Genomic DNA, 16,316 nt, shown 5'->3' with positions numbered 1-16,316 from the left:
TGTCTCTAGAAGATCACTTGACGGCCGCCTCCAGGAGAGCGTTCTACCAGGTTCGCCTGGTGCGCCAGTTGCGCCTTTCTGGACCGGGAGGCCCTATGCACGGTCACCACGCCTCGTGACGCCTCGCCTGGATTACTGCAACGCCTCTACATGGGGCTTCCTTGAAGGGCATCCGGAGGCTGCAGTTAGTCCAGAATGCGGCTGCGCGGGTGATAGATGGAGCCCCCCGTGGCTCCCGCATAACACCCATCCTGCGCAGGCTGCACTGGCTACCTGTGGCCTTCCGGGTGTGCTTCAAGGTTTTGGTGACCACCTTTAAAGCGCTCCATGGCATAGGGCCGGGTTATCTACGGGACCGCCTACTGCGACCAGATACCTCTCACCGACCCGTGCGCTCTCACAGGGAGGGACTCCTCAGGGTGCCGTCAGCTAGGCAGTGTCGTCTGGCGGCGCCCAGGGGAAGGGCCTTCTCTGTGGGGGCTCCCACCCTCTGGAACGAACTCCCCCCAGGACTTCGTCAACTTCCAGATCTTCAGACCTTCCGTCGCGAGCTCAAGACTCATTTATTCATCTGCGCAGGACTGGCTTAGATTTTTTAAATTTAGAGGGGTTTTAAATCGATTTTAATATTTATATTTCTATTTTTAACAATTGGTATTATTAACTATTGGCATTAGAATAAGTCTTTTAATGATTATTTTAATTTGTATATTGATGTTTTTTATATGCCTGTAAACCGCCCTGAGTCCTTTGGGAGATAGGGCGGTATATAAGTTTAAATAATAAATAATAAATAAATAATAAATAAATAAAAACAGGCAAGATGACAATAATTGAAGCCCTATCCCACTTTATATGCTTTGATATTAGACACATGTATAAAGGAGCAGGGTCAATTGTAATGCCTGCCCCATTATCTTACCTGTTTTGAACCTCCCATGCACTCTTATAACTATTGTGTGCATAATACCACAGAGCAAGAGACAGCTCTGTTTAGCTTAGTTCAATGTCACTGCACATGAAGTGGAGTAGAAACAGAAGAAATCCTTTTATACATTGATTACAACAAAAAGTAGATTAATAGAAGCCTTAACACTAGTATCCAAGCATAAGGGAACATACTCAAGCTTTATTTTGTAATAAATCATATAGAATCCAGCTCCCAGGCAGGATATTTAGGACCTGTTGAGTCAGAATGGGGAGCCTTTTTCTGGTCTTCATTCATTCATTCATTTATTCAAAACATTAAAAAACACGACTCAGTCTTCCATCCTTTATAAGGTAGGTAAAATAAGGACCCAGATTGTTGGGGGGGGCAATAAGTTGACTTTGTAAATATACAAATAGAATGAGACTATTGCCTTACACACTGTAAGCCGCCCTGAGTCTTCGGAAAAGGGCGGGATATAAATGTAAATAAATAATAAAAAAAAAAAATACAGCTGCCCATCTTTCAGACAACTCTGGGTGGGTCTCAGTAAAATCATATAGATTCTGCAGAGGCTCTCTATCAATTTCAGTATTTTGATTTTATTCATTAGCTTGGAAAGCCTCCGTTGATGGGAGGAAGTGTTCCATTGGAAATAGTCATAAATGCAATACTAAAGAGTCTTCAAGACCCACCTCACAGGGTTGTTGTGAAAACAGGAATGTTATTATACTTATTATAAAGTAATAAAGGCAGGGTTTTTTTTAAAAAAATGAATCAATGCATAAATACACTTAAAATGTGACTACTTCTTTTAACTTGTGATGTTTAGGAAAGAAATGCAGCATTGTTTGATGCTCACACATGAAAAGCCACCTTGCTGCAAGAATTTAGGAACGCTGGGAGCAAACCTGATGAACAAAACAAAAGTGAATGTGTTGCAGGAACAATCCTTCATTTGCAGGCCATGCATAACAAGAGCTATTTTCTAAACCAGATAAAATTGCCAATTTGTGGCATGTAAAAGCAGCCCCAATTTAATCTTGCGAAGTATGCTCATTTACACTTATCTCTGCTGCGGTGAGTCCTGATGTATCTCTGCAAAGATGTCAGCAAAAATAGAACAGGTTAATAAAACACTTGTGAGGATAAGAAATGGGAAGTGTTAGGTTTTAGCCACAGCTTTGATTGAGTGGGAGGCATGTGAACTCACCAAGGGAGACTGACTGAATATCGAGGGGAACATAACAAAAAGGTGAGAGCATGAATGGTAGTGGGCAGAGCCAACATAAAAATTATCCAGACTATATAAAACCTCTGGCTGGATTGTTATGTTGCTGAAAATAACCAACCCCAAAGCTAATGAGACACGGCAAATGGGATTATGCCAAGCGTTTAAAAGGGGTGCTTCGTAAAGCACATTTAGAATAGAATAGAACAGAACAGAACAGAACAGAACAGAATAGAATAGAATAGAATTCTTTATTGGCCAAGTGTGATTGAACACACAAGGAATTTGTCTTGGTGCATATGCTCTCAGTGTACATAAAAGAAAAGATACGTTCATCAAGAATTATAAGGTACAACCCTTAATGATAGTTGTAGGGTACAAATAAGCAATCAATATCAAATCGTAAGGATACAAGCAACAAAATTACAGTCATACAGTCATAAGTGGGAGGAGATGGGTGATGGGAACGATGAGAAGATTAATAGTAGTGCAGATTTAGTAATAGTTTGACAGTGTTGAGAGAATTATTTGTTTAGCAGAGTGATGGCGTTCGGGAAAAAACTGTTCTTGTGTCTAGTTGTTCTGGTGTGGAGTGCTTTATAGCGTCATTTTGAGGGTAGGAGTTGAAACAGTTTATGTCCAGGATATGAGGAGTCTGTAAATATTTTCACAGCTCTCTTTTTGACTTGTGCAGAATACAGGTCCTCAATGGAAGGCAGGTTGGTAGCAGTTTACGTGCCAGCCCATTTTCTTGAAGCATTATAGCCACAACATCCTCTGATAGGATTGTAATGGCTTTGATGGCTGTTTCAGCTGCATGAACATGTACCTGAGACTGCCAGGGAAGCAACTGTTCATGTACCCATAGGCTTTTGAAGTGCTTACACTGAATCTTGCTGAGGATTCAGGGAGCTATTTAACCTTCAAGGAGGGATGAATCGTCCACACTAATAATAATAATAATACAGGTAGTCCTGGCTTATGTATAGTCACTTAGTGACCATTCAAAGTTGTGATGGATCTTCTAAAACAGGGGTCCCCAACTCCCACTACATGGACTGGCATCGGTCTGCGGCATGCCAGAAACTGGGCCACACAAATAAATGAAGCCCCATCTGCGGGATGCAAGCACCACTCAAAACCATGCTCCCTCTGGGCCACAGAAAAAAACTCTACAGAGCCGGTCCTTGGTGCCCCAAAACGGTTGATGGCCACTGCTCTAAAAAGTACTTAAGACCCGGTTCCATAGTACAGAGATGACTGCCCTCTTGTAATCATGTGACCGTATTTTGGGTGCTTGGCAACTAGCCCATAGGTATGGCTATTAGCATCATTCTGTGGTCCCGCTGCCAATTGGCCATGATTTATGTCATTTTGGCTGAAAACTGCCAGTTACATTTGATTTTCGATAAAAATATTCCATAGTGAACAATGGATTTGCTTAACTAAATCACGGCATTGACGTAACAACTGTGATTCACTTAATGAGCATGGTGATTCACTTAACAACTGCCACAAAAAAGGTGATTAAATTGAGTCATTCACATGATGACCAGCATCAGGATTATCATGATTTATGTCCATAACGGGCAGGCTCCATTATGGTTATAAGTAGAAGACTACCTGTGTGAAGTTCTCCTTTCAAATGCTTTGTACCGCCTGATTGACACATAACAGAAAAGCTGTTTGCCTCCATTTACATTAATAAAAGGTGCAACAGCTGCCTCTACAACATATTCTAATATCAACTCTCCAAAGTAAAGAACTAGCATTGATACTATAAAGGTGGATAATAATCCATTGCTATTATTATTTATTTATTATTTATTTATTTGTCAACAATTATAAGGAAACACATAACAGTATAGACATGGACATGGACACAAGAAAAAAATTGGCACCAAAAAAAGGATATAAATAGGCAAAACATAGCCATAAACACATAGAATGATTATATATAAATTGGGACAGTAGGACAGGGACGGTAGTCACGCTGGTGCGCTTATGCATGCCCCCTTAGGGACCTCTTAAGAAACATGAAAGGTCCACGGTAGACAGTTTAAGGTAAAAGGTATGGGGATTAGAGAGACTAACAACAGGATCAGGTAAAGTGTTTCAGACATTTACTTCTCTATTGCAGAAGTCATATTTCCTACAACCAAGATTAGAGTGATTTACATTGAGTTTGAATCTATTGATAGCTTAGTGTTATTACGGTTGAAATTAAAGTACTCATTTACAGGTAGAACGTTTTGGTAAATAATCTTATGAACTAAGCATAGGTCAGAACGTAGACGGCGTAGTTCGAGGCTATCCAGACTAAAATTTCAAGCCTGGTGGGATTTATTTCGAGCAGAAGATTTGAGTACTCTTCTAGTAAAATATCTCTGGACCCTCTCTAATGTATTGATGTCTGAAATACAGTGAAATGAAATGTGTCTGAAATATGTCATAATCCATTGTGACATAATCTATCATATTTACCTCACCTTTTATCTGCCAATAATTTAGTGCTTAGACCACACCTTGTGGCAATGAAATCCTGCAAATTATAATAGTTACTAGTATTCATCAATTTCCTGACTCTGCTATTTTTTTTCCAACTAGAATCCTTTTAATTTCTTTCTTTCTTTCTTTCTTTCTTTCTTTCTTTCTTTCTTTCTTTCTTTCTTTCTTTCTGGTCTAGGGCATTATTCCTGGGTTTGGTAATTTGATGCCCATTGATCAAAGAAGAAGCATAATCTCTTTGCAGCCAGTTAAGAGCAAAGATGGTTTGATAATTATAAAAATGCTAACTTAACCTTAACTCGTTACCTCCAGTATACTTTTTAGTGCTGGGTGAGGGGTTTTGCATTCAAGAATTCAAGAGTTTATTATATTTGGAAAAGGGCTATGCGTAGTGTAGAGAGGTTTGGCTGTGACTATTGGCTATTTTGGGCAGCATGCTGAGGCAGGTCAAATGAGGAAAATGTTATAAATGTCTTTTCCTGATGATATTTTGTTTTGATACTTTAAGGCAGGAGCTTAAAGGGGAGAGATGGGACAAAGGAACGTTTATATTTTTCAGAAGCTTCCTCAAAGTTGAAAATTCCATTACTTTGTGTTACTCTATTTTACATAAGAAGGCTGCAATCCTACGGAATTTATTTCTCAAAATAAGCCTCACTAAGCTCAATCGGAGAATCATTTTAATAATCATGTTTAGGATTTTACTGTGCAAATAACAATTTATCCTAACATTCAAAAAAAGAGTAATTTTACAGGTGGTATTGCATCAGCTAGAAAAAAAAGGGACGTTGCAATGAACCTTTCCTTTAATGCTCATATGTCTGTATGTGCTTTTATTGTTTAATTCCCTGTAATGAGGGAGCAGCATGATAATACCTACTAGAAAACAAAAGCAGTTTTGTGCGCATTATGAGATACAGAAGTACTCATATCCCTGTTTCTTTTTCTAAAATGTTGGCAGGTACGATTTATTTATGACTGCTTTCTTTTGTTTATCTTGTTGCCTTTGACTTCTACCAAATTTTACAACTGGATTGTCTCTCCTCCACCTGCTGGAAAGATGACTGGTACAGGAAAACTGAACAAAAGAACATTTCTTTGCTATTTTTCAGCATTTTTTAAAAAAAATTATTAGTTATGGTGTTCTACCCTGAGATTCTTTAATAGAAGCTTGGGGGATATTCTGAAATTTATGTTAGAAAGCAGGGCCATAATTACAAGATACTCTGTGTCGGGTGAAATCTAGCAGGTTCTGACAGGTTCTGGAGAACTGGTAGCGGAAATTTTGAGTAGTTCGGAGAACTGGCAAATACCGCCTCTGGCTGGCCCTAGAGTGGGGTGGGAATGGGTATTTTGCAGTATCCTTCCCCTGCCACGCTCACCAAGCCACGCCCACCAAGCCAGACCACGCCCACCAAGCTACGCCCACAGAACCGGTAGTAAAAAAAATTGGTTTTCACCACTGCTTTGTGTTCTATAAGGTTGGTCAATGAATTAATATGGCTCCTGCTGGGATTCTCATCCGAACATCAGACATTCCAGGTGCAATTTATAGATGAGTTTACCTGCAAATGCTCTTTTGCATAATTTTTACTCTTCTGGCAATAGTGTCAGTCTCATTCAAATGTAGAAGGATTCTCCCCACTGCCAATAACAGTGCAGAACAAGTATAAACCATCAGGAATAAATGAATACTATATTATACATATATATACATATATATACATGTGTGTGTGTGTGTGTGTGTGTGTGTGTGTGTGTGTGTGTTTTCTGAGGTTTTCGCGGGTGTTTGTATGTAGGTCTTTGGTTATTTGCGTTTTCTCCCGCGTAAAATTGGAAGTGTCTTGGCGACGTTTCAACGAAGTCTCATTCGTCATCTTCAGGCTTCAGCTTCGTGTTCCCAGAAGCACGAAGCTGAAGCCTGAAGATGACGAATGAGACTTCGTCGAAACGTCGCCAAGACACTTCCAATTTTACGCAGGAGAAAACCCGAATAGCCAAAGACTTACATATATATATATATATATTGTATACAAATACTATAATGAAGAGAACAATTCTATTGTTCTCTTCATTATAGTATTATATGCATACTTTTACTTATACTTTTACTTATATATACTTTTTCTTTCATGATGAATTATTGTTTATGTTGATGATTGTATATACTGTTGTGACAAAATAAATAAATAAATAAAAAATATTCCCAACTTATTTTTTAAATTATTATTTTCCTCCTTTGTAAGATACATTTGTGCTGTAATTTCTTACATTACTGAGAGCATTCTAGCATACTTTAAGCAAATCATTTTTAAATCACCCTTCAGTACCAATAGTTAGTTTGGTATAATGGTTAAAGCATCAGATTAGAAATTAGGAGACTGTGAATTCTAGTCCTCCCTTAGCCACAAAGTCAGCTGGGTGGAATTGGGCCAGTCAGTTCTCTCAGCCACAGAAGGAGGAGCTGGCAAAACCACCACTGAAAAAATCCAGTCAAGAAAGATGCAGGAGGCAGTCACCACAAGCCAAAACTGACTTGAAGGCACTATTTTTTTCCCTTCATTGTTGGTGAACCTCCGCCAACATGGCAGTAGCAACTGGATTCCACACCCACCACCAGCCTACTTTTTGTCTGCGCCAGAGAAGCTCCACTGTTGTAAGTGGAGGACTACCTATACAGGTAGTCCTCCTCTTATAACAGTTCATTTAGTGACCGTTCAGTTACAATGGCACTGAAAAAAGTAACTTATGACCATTTTTCACACTTATGACCATTGCAGCATCCCCATGGGTCATGAGATCAAAATCCAGGCGCTTGGCAACTGACTCATATTTATGATGGTTGCAGTATCTCGGGGTCATGTGATCACCTTTTGTGATCTTCTGACAAGCAAAGTTAAGGGGGAAGCCAGATTGACTTGACAACCCCGTTACTAACTTAACAATTGCAGTGATTCACTTAACATCTGTTTGTAAAAATGAGGCAACACTCACTTAAATATTTCACTTAGCAACATAAATTTTGGGCTCCATTGTGGTCATAAATTGAGGACTATCTGTACCTCACAGATTTAAGGCCACCCAAATAATCTGTGCCATTGCTCCAACTGGTTGTTTTACATATATAGCCAGATATTCTTCACTTGTATGAATCGTGGAAAAATGTTCTCCAACCTGATTTTAATTCTGTTTAGAAATAGAGACCCTCATCTGAAATACTGCAATCTTACAAGCAGTTCCCAAACATAAAAATAATTACCGTATATACTCAAATATAAGCCGATCCGAGTATAAGCCGAGGTCCCCAATTTTACCCCAAAAACTGGGGTAAACTGGGGACTCGAGTATAAGCCGAGGGTGGGAAATGAGGCACCTACCGGTTGAAACCTCCTCCCTCAGCGGAGAAGGCTGGCGGCTCCCCCGCCCCGCCCTCTCACTGCACCGGCAGGGCTTCCGTCCGGTAAAATGTGAAAAAAAGAAAAAAAAAACTCGAGTATAAGCCGTATATACTCGAGTATAAGCCGAGGGGCTTAAAAAAAAAAAAAAACCTCGAGTATAAGCCGTATAGACCCGAGTATAAGCCGAGGGGACGTTTTTCAGCACAAAAAACGTGCTGAAAAACTCGGCTTATACTCGAGTATATACGGTAAGTGTCAGTTCCAAGCCAGCAGAAGAGGAGATATTATTCCTGTTATCAGCAAGTCTTATGATTCCTTCTTGAATTCCATGCCTATTGAATCTCTGAATGTTGCGATGTCTTTAAGATTTTTATTCAGATATCCTAAATGTCAGGACATTAATTGGCATTTCTCCTTTTTACATGGTTGTAATGAAATATTATATGGTTTTTGCACAGTATAGCTTTTTTGGGGGTAGATTTCTACATTTAGCATAACATCCTTTAAAAATTAAAAATGATGCCTGATTATGCAAAGAGCAGGAAAACTAAAAAGTAACCGAGGTTAGTCTGATTGGATGCAAATGAACACACCAAAACACTTCTGTAATAGCCCAATTGATAGAAGTGGCCAGGCTCTGAAAGCTATCCCAAAGCCTAGCAATTCTTTTTACAAACTAAAGGGGGGGGGGAGGAATTCCCTCAGGAAACTCCAAAGTATTAGTTACTATGGTAGTCAAAACAGGGGCCATCTGGACTGTTTGTAGATTATTTAAATGCACCAATTCAGTACTCTTCCAAGACAATGTTTACAGTTTTTGTGAGTGGGAGAGTCTCTCTCTCTCTCTCTCTCTCTCTCCCTCCCTCCCTCCCTTTCTCTTCTCCCCCACTTCCCTGTCTCTCTCTCTCTCTCCCTCCCTCTCTCCACCTTCCTCCCTGTCTCTCTCCCCCCTCCCTTCCTCTCTCCCTCCCTCCCTCTGTCTCTCTCTCTAACCAAAGTTGTTCATATTTCAGTCTTGATTTTAATACTGAAGTATCCTTTTTTTAAAAAAAACTCATATTCCTATCCATTTATCCAATATTCATCAAATCACATTTTCTGTCACTCCCTCTCCCCCAATATTCACATTTGGCCAATAGTCTGTTCTGTTCTGTTCTCTCTCTGTCCTTCTCTCTTTATAGTAGTTGTATATTTTCATTTCTTTTATTTGTCCACTCTTGAAAACAGATTTGTTTAAAAAAAATTACAGAGCAAGAAATAAATGCAATCAATCAACCAATCAATATATTTTGCTTTAATTTAAGGCACAATTCAATACGAAGACAGCTCAATCTTTCAAATCCTGACTTCAACATCCAACAGATCCAGAAGCAGGAGCAGCTGACAGGCATTGGACGCATCAAGCCGGAGCTCTATAAGCAAAGATCAGTAGACACGGATGATGGTCGGAGAAATAATAGCAAGTCTTGTGGGAAAATCAATTTTATTGTAAAATATGATTGTGACTTAGAACAACTTATAGTGAAGATTCACAAAGCTGTCAGCCTGCCAGCAAAGGATTTTTCTGGAACTTCAGACCCTTATGTCAAGATCTACTTACTTCCAGATAGGAAAACAAAACATCAGACTAAAGTACATAGAAAAACTCTTAACCCAGTATTCGATGAAGTTTTTTTATTTCCTGTTCCTTACAAAGATTTGAGTTCAAGAAAACTTCATTTTTCTGTCTATGACTTTGACCGCTTCTCCAGGCATGACTTGATTGGCCAAGTGATAGTGGATAATTTTTTAGAGTTATCCGACTTTCCTAGGGAATGTAATATTTGGAAGGATATTGAATATGTCACAAATGTAAGTATATCCTTTTTAATTCTGAAGTTCACTATTTGGTTAAATTGTCAACCTCTTTATCTGCATACAAAATGGAAAACTCAAGATATATGAGCCTAGTGCAAACATCAGTAATAAGTGTATTGTTCATACAGGAATTACTTTCTTGTTACAAATATACCGTATATACTCGAGTATAAGCCGAGTTTTTCAGCACGTTTTTTGTGCTGAAAAACGTCCCCTCGGCTTATACTCGAGTATATACGGCTTATACTCGAGTTTGTTTTTTTTCTTCTTTTTTTCACATTATACCGGATGGTGCAAACTTGGCGGGCTTTTGCATTAGCGCGGGGAAGCCCTGCCGGTGCAGTGAGAGGGCGGGGTGGGGGAGCCGCCAGCCTTCTCGGCTGAGGGAGGGAGGCTTTCCCTGACCGGTAGCTGCCTCATTTCCCTCCCTCGGCTTATACTCGAGTCCCCAGTTTACCCCAGTTTTTTGGGGTAAAATTGGGGACCTCGGCTTATACTCGGATCGGCTTATATTCGAGTATATACGGTATTTGTCCCTTATAGGTAATCTTTGATTTATGAACTCAATTGAGCACATTTCTGTTACTATGCAAGACAGTGATTAAGTGAAATTTGCTCTATTTTGCGACCTTTCTTGTTACAGTTCTTAAGTGAATCACTGAAGTTGTTGACTTAGTAATACAGTTGTTAAGTGAATCTGATTTCCCATTGACTTTGCTTGTCAGAAGGCCCCAAAAGGTGATCACGTGGCCCCAGGACACTGCAACCATCATAAATATAAGTCAGTTGCCAAACATTTGGATTTTGATCATGTCACCACAGGGATGCTGCAATGGTTATAAGTGTGAAAAACGGTCATAAATCACTCTTTCCCGTGTTATTGTAAGTTCAAACAGTCACTAAATGAACTGTTGTAAAGTTGAGGACTACCTGTATTTCTGAATTCTCCTCCTAAATATTAGAAGTCTGTGGAGATCATCTGATCACTCATGAGGTCTGAACCAGAGATCTGAGAAGGGACCAACTTATTCCTGATAATTCTGAAGATAATTTAGTCTGACTCAATATTTCAGCAGTATTAACATTATCCCTAGCTACAGTAAGATTATGAAGAATGTTGTACTCATCTCCCATGGTATAGCTATGTTCCTTTCCTAAAATAATAGGTTTACTTAACTGTATATAGAAACTGTATTTAGGAACAAAGTTTGCCAAATTTCATTGAAAGCGATACAGTATTCATCCCTCTACAGTCTACACTCTTTTAAAATATTATTTTCAAAAAACTTTGTTGTATATGTGAAGATATAATTTACTTTATAACAACAGTTGTCTCTGTGGTGCAGAGCATGAAGGAGGTTTGGTGTACAATGAGCAGGAACATTTGAAAGGAATGTTAAATGTGTTATAAAGATGGTTGTTGGAAAGGGAAGTGGAAGGAGAAGGGATTAACTCATTGGTCTTTTTCCATAAATACTTAGAAGTACATGTTTAACCTAAGGTTGTCTCTCAACACCTGTTTATGCTGTAATTGGTGAGGCAAAATTTGGTTTCATTGCAAGGGTCACTCTGACTTGATGACTATTGAATCCAATACTCCTCCTAGACAGGAGTGAAATCCACTTGCCTTCCTTGCCGGTTCGGAAGTGCATGTGTCGCGCATAACCACTTGCGCATGTGCAGAAGGTAAAAAACACATTACTTCCTGGTTAAAACCAGGAAGTAACGACACCCAAGCAGATGAGCGGAGCTTTGCTCACTACCGGATCGCGGAACCACTGACCACACACCACAGATCCAGTCAGAACCAGGAGCATTTCACCCTGCTCCTAGATATCATGATACTTTGTATAACATCTCAGAGTTGGAACAAAGGAGGCAGATTCACCATTTTGTTCTTCTGACAATTTTTTAAAATTATTTTGCTTTTTGTTTTGGAGCCGTAGAAATATAAGTAATAAAATAAATAAAATTCAGTGCATATCCCTATAATGTTCTTTGCTTACTATCTTGAATTTTCTGACAATAGATGCTATTTTTTTTTTGTCACAACAGTATACACAAACAATTGTCATAGATAAAACAACATGTATTGAAGAAAATATATAAGTACAAATATGCATCAATAATATTAATTTGATATAATTAAGGGAACAATAGGACAGGAATGGTAGGCACTATTGTGCTCTTATGCACGCCCCTTATCGTCAGTCCTCTTAGGAATGGGGTGAGGTCAATAGTAGACAGTTTTTGGTTGAAGATTTTGGGATTTTGAGTAGAGACTATGGAGTCAGGTAGTGAGTTCGAAGCATTAACAACTCTGTTACAGAAGTCATATTTTCTGCAATCAAGTTTGAAGCGGTTGACATTTAGCTTGAATCTATTTTTTGCTCTTGTAATATTGCAATTGAAGCTGAAGTAGTCTTTTATAGGAAGGATATTGCTATAGATGATTTTGTGTGTTAAACACAGGTCATGTCGGACTCGACGGAGTTGTAAGTTTTCTAATCCCAGGATTTCAAGTCTGTTGGTATAAGGTGTTTTGTTGTTTTCGGAGGAATGAAGAACTCTTCTAGTGAAATATTTCTGGACTCATTCTATTGTATTTATGTCAGAGATGAGGTATGGGTTCCAGACGGATGAGCTGTATTCAAGAATAGGTCTGGCAAATGTTTTGTATGCTCTGGTTAGTAGTGTAGAGTTTTTAGAAAAGAAGCTGCGTAGAATTAGGTTTACAACTCTTAGGGACTTTTTTGCTATGTAGTTGCAGTGGGCTTTGGCATTAAGGTCATTTGATATGAGAACTCCAAGATCTTTGACAGGGTGGAGGTCGTCAGTTAGGTAATGTCCATTAAGTTTGTACTTGATGTTAGGGTTCTTTTTCCATAAATACTTAGAAGTACATGTTTAACCTAAGGTTGTCTCTCAACACCTGTTTATGCTGTAATTGGTGAGGCAAAATTTGGTTTCATTGCAAGGGTCACTCTGACTTGATGACTATTGAATCCAATACTCCTCCTAGACAGGAGTGAAATCCACTTGCCTTCCTTGCCGGTTCGGAAGTGCATGTGTCGCGCATAACCACTTGCGCATGTGCAGAAGGTAAAAAACACATTACTTCCTGGTTAAAACCAGGAAGTAACGACACCCAAGCAGATGAGCGGAGCTTTGCTCACTACCGGATCGCGGAACCACTGACCACACACCACAGATCCAGTCAGAACCAGGAGCATTTCACCCTGCTCCTAGATATCATGATACTTTGTATAACATCTCAGAGTTGGAACAAAGGAGGCAGATTCACCATTTTGTTCTTCTGACAATTTTTTAAAATTATTTTGCTTTTTGTTTTGGAGCCGTAGAAATATAAGTAATAAAATAAATAAAATTCAGTGCATATCCCTATAATGTTCTTTGCTTACTATCTTGAATTTTCTGACAATAGATGCTATTTTTTTTTTGTCACAACAGTATACACAAACAATTGTCATAGATAAAACAACATGTATTGAAGAAAATATATAAGTACAAATATGCATCAATAATATTAATTTGATATAATGAAGGGAACAATAGGACAGGAATGGTAGGCACTATTGTGCTCTTATGCACGCCCCTTATAGTCCTCTTAGGAATGGGGTGAGGTCAATAGTAGACAGTTTTTGGTTGAAGATTTTGGGATTTTGAGTAGAGACTATGGAGTCAGGTAGTGAGTTCCAAGCATTAACAACTCTGTTACAGAAGTCATATTTTCTGCAATCAAGTTTGAAGCGGTTGACATTTAGCTTGAATCTATTTTTTGCTCTTGTAATATTGCGATTGAAGCTGAAGTAGTCTTTTATAGGAAGGATATTGCTATAGATGATTTTGTGTGTTAAACACAGGTCATGTCGGACTCGACGGAGTTGTAAGTTTTCTAATCCCAGGATTTCAAGTCTGTTGGTATAAGGTGTTTTGTTGTTTTCGGAGGAATGAAGAACTCTTCTAGTGAAATATTTCTGGACTCATTCTATTGTATTTATGTCAGAGATGAGGTATGGGTTCCAGACGGATGAGCTGTATTCAAGAATAGGTCTGGCAAATGTTTTGTATGCTCTGGTTAGTAGTGTAGAGTTTTTAGAAAAGAAGCTGCGTAGAATTAGGTTTACAACTCTTAGGGACTTTTTTGCTATGTAGTTGCAGTGGGCTTTGGCATTAAGGTCATTTGATATGAGAACTCCAAGATCTTTGACAGGGTGGAGGTCGTCAGTTAGGTAATGTCCATTAAGTTTGTACTTGATGTTAGGGTTCTTTTTTCCAATATATAAGACTGAGCATTTGATGGTTGGGATTTGGAGTTGCCAAGTTTTAGACCAATTGGAAATTAAGTCGAGATCTTCTTGAAGGGTAGAAGTATTATTATTTTATATATGATGATGGTTATTTAGACATTAATAGACCCTGCAGACTTTCTTTCTAATTCATAATAAGAGATATAGAGGGGAGAACTCAGTCAGGTTTTCAAGATTCTATTATTATAGCATATTTCTATACAATCTGTGTCAGATTTGTGAGGTCTGTTTCCCGACCTGGCCTATGTCGAAGGGCTGACATATAAGTGGTTCAGGAAATATAAGTTATCTGTGAAGCTTTCCTCCATTCTTTCAGTATGATATTGAGATATGTGTGATATTGCAATATTCAGAAAGATATTGCAATGTTCTCAAAAAGTTGGAATGAAATGCCCTACCTGGTTCAGTTGTCTCAGCTACAAATTTTCACAGTTTCAGTCACAAATTGACTTCAGTGAACCTTACTTCATACTTAAGTGGTCAGTAGAGGGGGTGTGCATAAGTGCACTAACATGCCTATTGTCCCTATCATAGTATTTTTATTCTCTTATTTTTGTTCTCGTTTTTGTTTGACAAATTCTAATTCCAAGAAAGAAAGAAAGAAAAAAAGAAAGGAAGGAAGGAAGGAAGGAAGGAAGGAAGGAAGGAAGGAAGGAAAGAAAGAAAGAAAGAAAGAAAGAAAGAAAGAAAGGGAAAGAAAGAAAGAAAGAAAGAAAGAAAGAAAGAAAGAAAGAAAGTTAGTTAATTTTACAAAAACAAGGAGGAAAATAATAGGAAGCGGACTTTAAGAATTATACTTGAAAAGGAAGGAAGGAAGGATGGATCTGGGAAACCTTAAGACTGTCAGTTTGATGTCTACACTGGGCAAGATATCTGTGAGCACTTGGAAAGGTATGCTACAAATAACAAAAGCATGGGTATGATCAAATAAATCATGCCAAGTTAAACTCATCTCCTTATTATCAGACCTTCAAGATAGGTCAGGTCAGGAAGCAGACAATACAAGGACTGCTGGAACTCTTTTGTTATAAGATGCATTAACAAAATCTTGAAAAGCTGTCAAATGGTACTCAAGAGGAGGCAAAACTCAGAGAAAGTGATGTTTTCTAAATAAGAAACCTATGAATTTTATTTGCAAATTATTATTTTCTAACTTTTTATTGATTTAAACATTTATAATTAACAGTGTGATTTAAGATTTCTTGATATTTACCTATGTCTTCCTTTACGGAGGAGGGGGTCAGAGATAGTTCTCACACATGGTAAATTTCATGTCAGACCCTTGTGTGATAAGCATTGTGTCAAATACTTGGATTTTTGCCACATTTCATGAATCGTTTGCCTGAGCTGAGTGATAAGAAAAATAGAACTGATTTACTGTGCAGAACAGAAAACGCATGGACACATGTTGATGTACAGTTGTAAATGTTAATAGCTGTTCCATTGTTATTAATTTATTCATCAGTTTTAAACATACTTCATCCTGAAACCACTGCACTTATATCTGAATAAATATATTTAGGAATTGTTTTGTCTGTGGAGCTCACCATTTTTTAATGGTGATTCTGTGTCACCGGCACTTAAACCATGAGCAGTCAAACCCAAGAGGCAATCATAGATTGAAAAATTATACAAACTCCATGGGTAGGAAAATCTCAAATCCAGATTTTTGCAAATATAGATTGTTGCAGGTCTAGATTCTTGCAAATTCCACAGGGAAAAGAATAAAGGTTGTAGTTGTTAGTCGCGAAGTCATGTCTGTCCCATCGCGACCCCATGTACAACATTCCTCCAGGCCTTCCTATCCTCTACCATCCCCTGGAGTCCATTTAAGCTCATGCCGACTGCTTCAATGACTCCATCCAGCCACCTCATTCTTTGCCATCCCATTCTTCTTTTGCCCTCAATCATTCCCAGCATTAGGCTCTTCTCCAGTGAGTCCTTCCTTCTCATTAGGTGGCCAAAGTATTTCAGTTTCATCTTCAGGATCTGAAGAGCAGTCAGGATTGATCTTCTCTAGGACTGATCAGTTTGATCACCTTGCAGTCCAAGGGACTCGCAGG

General features: G+C 38.6%; 1 protein-coding gene across 3 annotated transcripts in view; it reads left to right on the top strand.

The window, feature by feature from the left end:
• SYT9 (synaptotagmin 9) overlaps window positions 1-16,316 on the top strand; it is a 119,925-nt gene that overhangs the window by 61,032 nt on the left and 42,577 nt on the right. For all 3 annotated transcript variants that reach the window (XR_009152405.1, XM_058160503.1, XM_058160493.1), the window contains exon 3: window positions 9,370-9,916. Coding sequence is in view for 2 of the 3 variants with exons in the window: in XM_058160503.1 (XP_058016486.1) it covers window positions 9,370-9,916 (547 nt within the window). In the remaining variant the exon portion in view is untranslated. The remainder of the gene's footprint in view (window positions 1-9,369; window positions 9,917-16,316) is intronic.

The sequence above is a fragment of the Ahaetulla prasina genome, chromosome 1, assembly GCF_028640845.1.
Source record: "Ahaetulla prasina isolate Xishuangbanna chromosome 1, ASM2864084v1, whole genome shotgun sequence".
Classification (NCBI taxonomy): Eukaryota; Metazoa; Chordata; class Lepidosauria; order Squamata; family Colubridae; genus Ahaetulla; species Ahaetulla prasina.
Note: the sequence above shows the minus strand (reverse complement) of the source record. Positions and strands in the feature narration are given on the sequence as shown.